General features: G+C 38.8%; 1 protein-coding gene across 2 annotated transcripts in view; it reads right to left on the bottom strand.

Annotated features, from left to right (window-relative positions):
• The window catches only part of rad50 (RAD50 homolog, double strand break repair protein), a 63,952-nt gene extending 56,686 nt beyond the window's left edge, over positions 1-7,266 (bottom strand). For both annotated transcript variants that reach the window (XM_037546127.1, XM_017701105.2), the window contains exon 1: positions 7,184-7,266. In XM_037546127.1, coding sequence (XP_037402024.1) covers positions 7,184-7,206 — 23 coding nt within the window. In that variant the 5' untranslated portion in view covers positions 7,207-7,266. The remainder of the gene's footprint in view (positions 1-7,183) is intronic.
• Between the last annotated feature and the right edge of the window lie 3,214 nt (positions 7,267-10,480).

The raw sequence follows: 10,480 nt of genomic DNA on the forward strand, positions 1-10,480 counted from the left end.
ACACTCACAGAAAACAAAATTTTAAAGAATTCAGCATAATAAATGTCATTACCTCATTGGATTGGGTCACCCTGTGATCAGTCTGGGCAGGCCCTTGTTTCAGAAATATTTAGTCTCTATTTCACAACTTGTTTACCTTACCTGAAACAACATCAGCTTGTGGTACACGAACAGTTGCTGTTAGCAGTGTCCTGATTATATTCTTTAGCAGTGCTGTGATGAAGCTGGATTAATTTATTAGCAAGCACTGGGAATTTCATGCTGCAAGCAGTAGGAGCTCAAGGTCGACCGTTAAGAGCCAACAGCGAGACGAGGTCTTATTATGCCTCCATCTGCCTTCTGTACATAAAGATTCACTGATTGTGACCTATTTCTGTAGTGGAAGGTAGAAGTCATGTACTCATGTGCGCACACAAAACCAGCTCTGCAGCTGCTTAGAAACACACACATCAGAATCTCAGAACAGAAGAAGCGAGCAGGTGGAGCATTGAAATGTAGGCGGTGAGTTATTTTGAGAAACTGAGGTGGGTTGAGGAGGAGTTCGAGTGGTGGTATAGGGACCAGAGAGTTGTTTGACAGACCATACTAGACAGTGCTGTTACACACACAAGCACTCGCTCTCACTGACACTGCAGCATCGTCATAGCACATCCCTGTTAGTCAAAGAGGCTGGTAGTTTAGGGGGTTTCGCAGTGGAATTACTAGTGTTGTTACGTTTAAAATAGTGCGCCCTAAAGTAACAAATTTACTGAATTAAGTGGCCTATGCATGGTCCATCTACAAATGCATTCTTTTGCAGCAACTGTTGCTAGGTTGGACGAGCTTTGTGGCATCCTATTCATCCTCATGCTGTGTGTATTATGTTTTGCTAGATATGAAGACCCGCTTGGACACGTCTTCTAACTAACTACCTACCTACCTCACTCACTCACTCACATTTAGCAGGCTGACGGTCATCCGCACTCAAATAGCTGTTGATGTTTCATAAGAGCAATGCTTTGCATCAGTAGCACTAGGTGCATTTCATTTGCCTTCAAAGTTCCCTGCCAAGTTGAACTACACAGTATATTCAGGCATTTTGAGAATGATTCCAAACCATACAGAGTGAAAATGCTACTTTGGCAGAGAACATTAAACTGCACAGGGTGTAGTTAACAATGGTTAACCACTTCACAGCGAGTTGCAGGAATGTTTCATTGTCACGTCTGTTGAAGATGTGTGTTGCTTCAGGTTTGATTATGATGCTGCATGAAAATCTAAATGAAGGTACAGTCTTATACACCAGTGGCCTTAAATGTAAGACATATCTATCTTAAATGTAGAGGATATAACGAGACTGCTTTAGGGACCCTGTGGAATCAAACACAGCTTATATATCCTTGTTGTTTTGTGTAACAAGGACCACAGTGAAAATGAGCTTAACAGGAGTCAAGCTTTCAGTTTTTAGCAGTGTGTTAACGTTAATTCCCTTGAATGTACTTTCAATTTGAAGTTCCATATATTTGAAAGATGTGTCTGGTGATTGTGTCAAAGTGAGACATGATACTTCGACAGAGTTGAGACTGACAGTAGTGTCTGTGCTCCTCAAACCAAATGCAATCTCACAACAGCCCTGATGCTTGATTTGTTTAGCAAGTGTGTTTTTATACAGCCAAGTGATAATGTTTTAACATTTTAGCCAGCTCTCGACTTTTACACTATGCAATTATGAATCTGAATAATTAAAGCTCCAAAAGCCAGATAACTCTGCTGCTCAGGAGGCAAAAATTGTGCCTCATCCTTTCTCAGATCTCCATCAGTTGATCAGGGTGATCCTATGGTAAATGTTATTACTCGTGACAAATATTGTCCAGCAAACATTTGTGCCCAGGGGCAGATAATTTGATGATCCAGGCCTGGCTGCATGTGGATGTTTCTGTGATATTTCTATATGGCAATGAAGCAACAATAAAGTATTCATTTAAATCCACTTGAGACACACAGCAGTCCTTCCGTTACTGTCTTTATAATATTAAAGTCATGTTTCTTTTTTCTTTCTCCAATTCATTTTTGTGTATGACATGCATCTGACTTACCAGTCTACTTTTGCCCCATTAGCTAGATGCAATGCAGCGGCTACATCCTTTTGCATTAAGTTGAAATCTGCTGAACATTTTCGCTGCATTGAAATGAATGGGAGACAAAGTGGACATGCACCATTGGGGCTTCATTGTGTCTTTGCTGATTTACCTGCTGTCTAGTGTTATATATATTAAATATCAAATAAATTGAATGAAAAATTGAATTTTAGTGAACATTTTAGCTTTATCTAAATACATAAATTTGGAGTGTATTATTCACTTGTTCATGCATAAATTATTGAAGATTTGGGCCTTTTTCATTTTTTTATCACTCAGAAGAGCAAAAAAGTTGCATTTTTTTCCAAATATCGTTTTCATTAAAAACCTAGCATTAGCACGGTGACAAATTTGTTGTTTTTTCCAGCTTAGCTACTTGTGATTTGCTAAAACAACATAGTCCAGCTCAGTAGCAAAGCATTCTAAACTAGAAACTCAAGCTTACATAGTAAACCTAGAGAAAGTGTGCTACAGTTTCTCTTTAGGTGAAGTAGGATTTTTGCCAACTTTCTCTGAAGCTTGTCCAGCCTGCCAACCACTGCAATGAAACAACAGGCATTTTTTTATAACTATGGATCTCAATTGGAATACAAAGGCAGAAGAACAAATGAGATTAAGCAGGCTTCCATGTTCACAGAGGCTGTGAATTTTTGTATGTGGAGCAGAAGCAGCTGTCTCGATGTTTAGCTGTCTATGCTGTCAGTCAGTGGCCTAGAAGGCAGCGATGTCCACTGTGTCAGTGCTGGTGCTTTCTGATATTTTTTCTAAGCACATCAGCACAAACACAAAGGCAACCGAAGGATCCACGCTGCCTTCAGAAAATGGCCTGAACGGGGGAACCGCCACAGGCAGCATTTTACACACACACTAGATTCAGACATGACTGCATGCCTCCCTGCCTCACAGTACTGTATGAGTAGGCAGCGTTTATTATGATTCAGACATAGCCAGAGAATCCCATTAGAGTTTCCCTGTTGGGAGTGTCTTTATGAGAACGGTCCAGTGTGTGTCAGGTCACGCCTGCTCTATATAATGTGGAGACCCGAGCTTTCCCTCTAAAAATTAAATAAATAAATCCGAGTACATTTTATATTAAAAGAGAAAAACTATGACTGTCTTAAGAAATTAATTCTTAGATAGTCTGTTTTATTTTGGACTGCAGTCAGTCCTTGCTATTGCTTTTTTCCTGAGTTAAAACCTTAAAAAGGGGATTCCACTAATGTTAAAAAAATAATCAGCTACATTCAATGGTTATGATGTAAACAAAGTCGGAGTAGTTTGATGTGAAATGGTGTATTAAAGAGAAACTATCAGACAGACTTCAGTGTTGGTGATAGGAACCAGCGGTCACAATGTCATCACAGATATAACTATTTTATTTACTATCCAAACCAAACTAAGCCTACACGTGTCAATAATGGTAAAATAGTGGCACATCCAAAAATAAAAACAATATTTCAGACATCAGGTAACATATTTGTAACAATTACATGTACTAACTTTCTATGATGTAGCTGTTAGAGACATTACAGTCTTCATGCGTCTGGTTCACATCACCACCACTGTGAACAACTCTGACTCAGTATGTTTCTCTACAAAGAAGCACTTTGAATGGCTGTTTGTTTACATCTTAATGATTGAACCTTGCAGAAAAATCTGTGAAATCACCTTTATTTCAATGTGTCGAATGCAAAAGTTTGTGTGCCCTCAGTCAAAGCCCTCTGCAGAAAACACACTTGCACATTATAATGTACGATTACTGGTTACTTGTTGAAGTTAACATATTGGGGGGGAAAATAAACAGAAAATTCATGTGCAAAATTTAAGGCACATTTCATATTTTATGTCTTGGGTTTTTCCAATGTGTTAAATTCAGCAGATAAATAGAAATTGTGCACTACATGTAATAAAAAAAGCCATATTCAAGTTTCTTCTCTGCTGAGGAGGTGTGAACTTTTTTCCTTGTAGAAAACCATCAAAACGTCATTTTTTATCCAAACGACTCATTCAGTATTCAGTTCCCTTATATAATGGTCACATTCTTATGCCAGTAGCCAGTGCTTTTTTCAATGCCATCCTGTTTTGAGAAGAGCATGTATTTTTCATACATCAGTGCTCTCCAAGCTGGTGACTTGGACTGGGGCATCAAAGGCTTTAGCATTAGACAGAGGAGGGGATTTGAAAGAGATTTGACTGAGTGAAGGTGGGTGGAGTTGTCAGTGATCTGAATAAGGCATTATGAAGTAGGCTAAAGCACTGCCCATGCTTTAAGCTTTGAAGTTTATATATGAGTTTTAATATTCATCTTCCAGTAATCTGCAAAAGGCACAGTACTGCATGCGGATAATGGTTAAATCTTAAATAATGTAAGGGACATTATAGATATAATATACATTATGCCCTCATACTGCAGTATAATGCAGTTTCTGATTCCTTCATTCCTCTCATGCTAATGTTTCAGCATTTTAAATATACATAACCTGTTGTTTCAATAAATTCACCTCATGCTTGCTGGCACTAGTGAAATACATCTGTTTGAATAACCACACATGCTGTCCTTTAGCTGCCAGCAGACAAGCAATCAGTCCATTTCATGGTTTTTTATCAAAAGTGGACGCTGTCTATTCTCTGCAAATACACTTTAACCGGACAAATAGGGGAAACTAGAGGAGCTGAAATGGTCTAGTACCAGACAGATTTACACATGATGCAAAATGCAAGAAACAGCCTGACCTTAACATGTGGAATTTATAAGAATAACAAGCACGGGAGATTATACATCAATCAAAATGTAAGAAAAGCTGTCATCCTTAAGCTAGCCCCACCTAAGACCTTAATCATTCATAACCTTTCATAAAGTTTCACTTCAGATTCAACAGAGCAGGTGTTATTAGGTGGTTTATCATTCTCAGCACTGCAGTGACACTGACGTGGTGGCGGTATGTTAGTGTGTGTTGAACTCCCATGTAAATAATTCCTGCTCTGTGGTGGTCCTGGGGGGTCGTGACCATTAAAGAGCAGGGTAAAAAGGGGCTAACAAAGTATGCAGAGAAACAGGTGGACTACGGTCTGTAATTGTAGATCTACAGAGAGCCTAAAAGGAACGTGTAGAAACATGGAGGTCTATGCATGACCAACAAATGTTTTTGCTACTGTCACACAAAAAAACCCCTTTTGGTATTATATCGCACCTTTAATTTCATTTTATTTATATTTTTGGCTAAGAGTGTACCAGGATGCTTGTTCAGCTTCCAGTTCTTTGGCCTTGAGCACTTAGGACACTCTTAGCATTTTGGCAAATAAGAAACTTAGCGAAGCAGAATCTCTCCTAAGCTATTCATAACAGCTGCCAAGGGAACTAAATGTCCTTTCCGCAAAAATACACACTAAACAACCGCTCTGAGGACATATAAAGATATCAGTCAGCACGTTTGTTTACACTGAAGGAGTGGAAGCTTTTTAAAATGCCTTTCTTCTGGGATGCAATGGCAATATGGAAGGAAACAACTAGTGTTATTCTAAATAAAAGTGAAATAAGACCCAGAGATATACAGTGCTGTGAAAAACTGTGTTCTCCCCTCTAGAACAAATTGTTTTCTTTACTTTTGCATATTTCTCACAATGAAAGGTTTCAGATCTTCAGACAAAATGTAAAAGTGGATCTTTATAAACATTAAGAATTAAATTGATATTAGGGATGTTCAACACAAGAACCACCCACAGGACAATGTAATTGCCCTCTTAGTTACTCAAGCAACAAATTAAACAAATTTATTCGAGAACGTTCAGCTGATAGAACACTGCCAGGCTTGAATGTAGCCCTGTTGAATGCAAACCTCGCTCACAATCAGAGCGATGTTGTTGCCACAAAGTTTTTACAGGCATGACCAAAAGAAAATGTGAAATAGATCAGTCTGGAAACGGTTACAAAATCACGTCTATGTTTCTAGCATGCTCACACAGTAAGAGTGGTCTCCAACCCTGGTCCTGGAGAGCTAACTTCTTGTAGGGCCTAGTTCCAACCACAATTTGCCACACCTGCTTCAGCTAATTCACCTTCTCCCAAGTAACTGATTAGCTTGATCAAGGGGCAGGGAAACTTATCGGATACAGGTTGTAACTAAACTTTGCAAGAAGTTAGCTCTCCAGGACCAGGGCTGGAGACCACTCAAGACTTAAAATTGAGAATCCTAAAAACATTGGTGAATCTTCCCAGGAGTGGACAGCCTGCCACAATTTCCCCAAGGGCACAGAGACAAATCATTCAGGAAGCAAAGTGTCGAACAAAACATCCAAAGAACTGTCAGTCTCTCAGCTAAGGTCACTGTTCATGGCTCCTCAGTAAGAAAGGGAATGGACAAAAGCAGGCTTCATAGGACAGTAGTAACACTGCTAACCAAAAAAAAAAAAAAATCCATGTTTGTCTATCATCTGGACAATTCCTAAGCCTCAAATATCAAATGGACAGACCAGATTGAAGTGTAACTTTTGGGCGACACAATCATTTAAACATATGTTTTGCTTTTTAATCCCCTAGTCTAATATTACATTTTGTATACAGACCTACAACCATTCAGTGTGATAACTTTGCAAGAACAGAGGAAATCATGGAGGGGGGGGTCATGCTTTTTCACAGCACTGTATGATTTCAGGGGCTAGTCACATTCATCATCTCTTTGTATAAATTCTCTTAAAGCACCCGTTAAAACACTTGTGTACTGTCCTCGCTGACGTGTTGAGACTTCAGTTAGACAGCCAGCCAAACTCCATACACATGACACTGGAGTCAGGGAATAGCCTTTGGCTCCTTTATTTATTGCAGACTCACTGAGAGTGAAGATGTGTCACAAGAGTGAAACTAAAAGGACATCAAATAAAATATTCTTAAAACAAGTTCCAAAATAAGTTTCAGACACATTAGCATTAAAGAAAACCACTGGTACACATCTAGCATATGTTTTAACCAGGCATTAAGGCTCAAATCTAACATTGTTTTTCCTCTCCTGATCACTAAATATGACTGTATATCTGTAGATAACATATCAAACAACATAATTTCAACTTACAAGCAATGTCTCCACTGGTACATCAACAGGATGGCTACTGATTGTCTCCAGTTCTACTAACAGCTCTACACATGAACATAGGCTTCCTACTTCATGCTTCCTGTCTAAACAGGAAGTATAAAAAATATTTACAAATATTGCCTAGAGGGCAGTACAACTGGAGATAACCTTTTTTGAAAAAACATCTGGGTGGCTGGATTATTTATGATCGCTGCTGTTGGAACAAAACCTTGTATCTCCATTTTTGTCATTTTCATATTTTTGACATAATTTGAAAATGCCTGTTGCCCTTTACATTGTAAATGTCATGATAAATAAATCAAAAGAAACAGCCCAAAATTACTTGGAAAAAAGTCTGGTTCCATTGACTTACATTAAAGGAAAGTATGTTTTTTCCATCTGCTGTAAAGTTACCATTTTGGAGATAAGGGGTTTTGTTCCGACAACAATGACAAACTATGAAGTACTTCTATACCTGCACACTTCCCAATACATTCCAATTTCCTTGGGAAAAATACACACTGACACATGCACTGCAAGTCAAAGATGATGCTATTCACCATACTTTTGCCTTTGTCCTGTAATCCAAACATCGCTGCAGGGGACTGTCCCTCAAATTGATAATTGTGTGTCCCCTATGGCAAAACCACTGACTATGTGACATAATACATAATAATACAGAACTAGCAGCCCTGTACTTCCTATTCAGTTGCCTTTACTGTTACCTACCTGCGGCAATGTGAAGTGAGAAGGAGCCTAATCCCTATCACACATCCATAAAAAAGCCCTTGTTATTGCTCTGGCGAAGCACATCCTTGTTTAGATGGCCTGGCATCTCTTTGAAGCATTATCTTCTCAGCCACAAAAGTTCCTAATTTTCCTCTGAAAATGTTCCATGAAGTGAGTTATTCGGCCCTTTGAACCTCTCAGATTCTGTTAGATGCCAAGGCATATTGGCGAATCCGATTATGGATGACCACATGAGTCAGTAGGCTGGCGAAGGAAATAAATGAATACATTAGTCGCAGAAGCTCATTGGCTGACTGATGAAAGCCTGAAATAGAATAAAATATTCCAGCCAGAACAGACCTCAAAGAATCAAAGTTGCATCAGCTGTTTAAAGGAGCAGAAAATGCCAACATCCCCTGAAAGTCTGGATGTCAAAGCAGCTCGAAATTTTCCCATTATTCAATAAATGCTGAGACTGGGGAAGAGGGAAGTGATTAATTTTTCTTTTACCCTGCATTTTCAGCTTGCTAATGTGTCTCCATCCATTTGTTACTCTAATGAAATATTATGCACCAAAAATGTGATTGCCATTGAAATGACTTCCCATTAGGGGCTTCAAGGAAAGACACTGGTGTGGTCTGCTCTTTTACTCTGCAACCATAATCTCTGCTGACAATTGCAAACTCCAAACAGGCCATAATTTTCAATCTGGCACTGAAGCTTCAACATTGTTATTGTCATCATCCTGGGACAAAGTGAAATGAATACTGTGTCATCAGAGACACTCCATTGCCTTCGCAAATGGCTATTTTCTCCTCCTGACGGCTCGTGTCTGATTAGAGAGTTAAAGTCATTAAAAGTTTCAGAATGCAAATAGTGTGTCTATCTATTTAATTGGATCATCTTTGTGAGCATGCCAATTAGAAGAAAGTCTTGTCAGAAGCGTATAAATCATCTCTGACCTTCAGATGAGTGAAGAATGGCATGTGCTTTGGCTATGTAGCATTGTTCATCATTAAGACCATAGTCTTCAAACAGTAACGCTCAGGAATACAGAGTTGACCAGTGAAAGTTCAGGACTTCTCTGCCAGTTAGTTCCAAAAGAGTACCATCATGTTATGACATTATTTTGCTATATTATGCTGTTGTTGATCACACAAGGGCAATTTATCATGTCTAGCTTCAGTCAGTCTGGGAGCAGAGCCTCCAAGTGCTTTGCCCAAAGAACACAACCAGGAGTACCCAATAAGTCTGGGATTTGAACCTTCCAGCTGCTGGCACACCATGCAAAATATACCAGCATAAAATTCTACAGCTGCACTTTTCTTCACCACGCTCTTCAAAACAAAGATGCCTTTTGAGAAATGCCATAGAAGAACTACTTTCTGTTCCAAAGAACCTTTCAATGGATGGTCCTTTAAGGTGCCAGGCATGCATATTTGAAGAATCCTTTTTAAACTTATTAGAACCTTCACATAATGCAAATGCCAATTAAAGTTGTTTTGCTACAACCAAACATTCAAGGCATGACCCCTTATTTTTAATGTGCCATTCTGGACTAAAACTAAAGATTAATGTATTCAACAACTTCATTTGTTTGACAGACTTTATGATTTCATTTTTTTTGTTTGTTTTCATTCATCACTGTTCTCTCACTACAGTACCCAGTACGCATTTCACAAATATTGTAATCCATTCTTTCTAAAGTAATGATGATTTAAAGACAAGTGCCATGGTAATACAGCTGCAAGAACATATTTGAGTTCCTTCCACAATTGGCAACTAGTGGAAAAAAAGTTCAAAACTCCAATATAGTTCCTCCAACCTTCAAGATGTATTATCAGAAGGGAGTTTTCCAAGTCTTAAGATCAGAAAATCCCACTCCAGAGACTACCGAGGCACCACTGTAGCCGCCCATTAGGCATATTTAAAACAAATTACTACATTTTGTCATTTCTTTTAAAGGGGAATTTAAAGGGATTCGTTTTAAAGGGGAATTTCACAGATTTTTTTTTCCTAAATATTTACACAAGTCAATCATTGACATGTGAACAAAGTTGTTCAGGGTTTTTTGGCATGCAATGGTTAAATGCAGAGAAGCTTACTGACTCTGATTTCTTTACAGGAGTGATGACAGGAACCAGGGGTTGCAATGTCTAAAACACACTTCTGAGTGTTATAAGTAACACTGATAATGGTAAAAGAAAGGTAAAATATTTTCTCTGAGGACTATTTTGCCTCAATACTCCACCATGAATAGATTTAAAAATGAAAATGCATCAGGCAGCATATTCATGAACACTTCATGACTGACAATTTTCTGTGAGGGAGCTTTTACAGGCATTAAACACGTTAAGACATCTGGTACCTATCACCACCATTGTAAACGGTTCTGACTCTATGATTTTCTCTAGAACAGAGCTTTCACAAGAAACCACTCTGAATTCATTTCTTTATGTCCTAAACATAGGTGACCAGTGTCCTCTCTGTGTGGAGTTTCCATGTTCTCCCCGTGTCTGCGTGGGTTTCCTCCGGGTTCTCCGGTTTCCTCCCACAGTCCAAAGACAT

The sequence above is a fragment of the Pygocentrus nattereri genome, chromosome 16 (genome assembly GCF_015220715.1).
Source record: "Pygocentrus nattereri isolate fPygNat1 chromosome 16, fPygNat1.pri, whole genome shotgun sequence".
NCBI classification, from domain to species: Eukaryota; Metazoa; Chordata; class Actinopteri; order Characiformes; family Serrasalmidae; genus Pygocentrus; species Pygocentrus nattereri.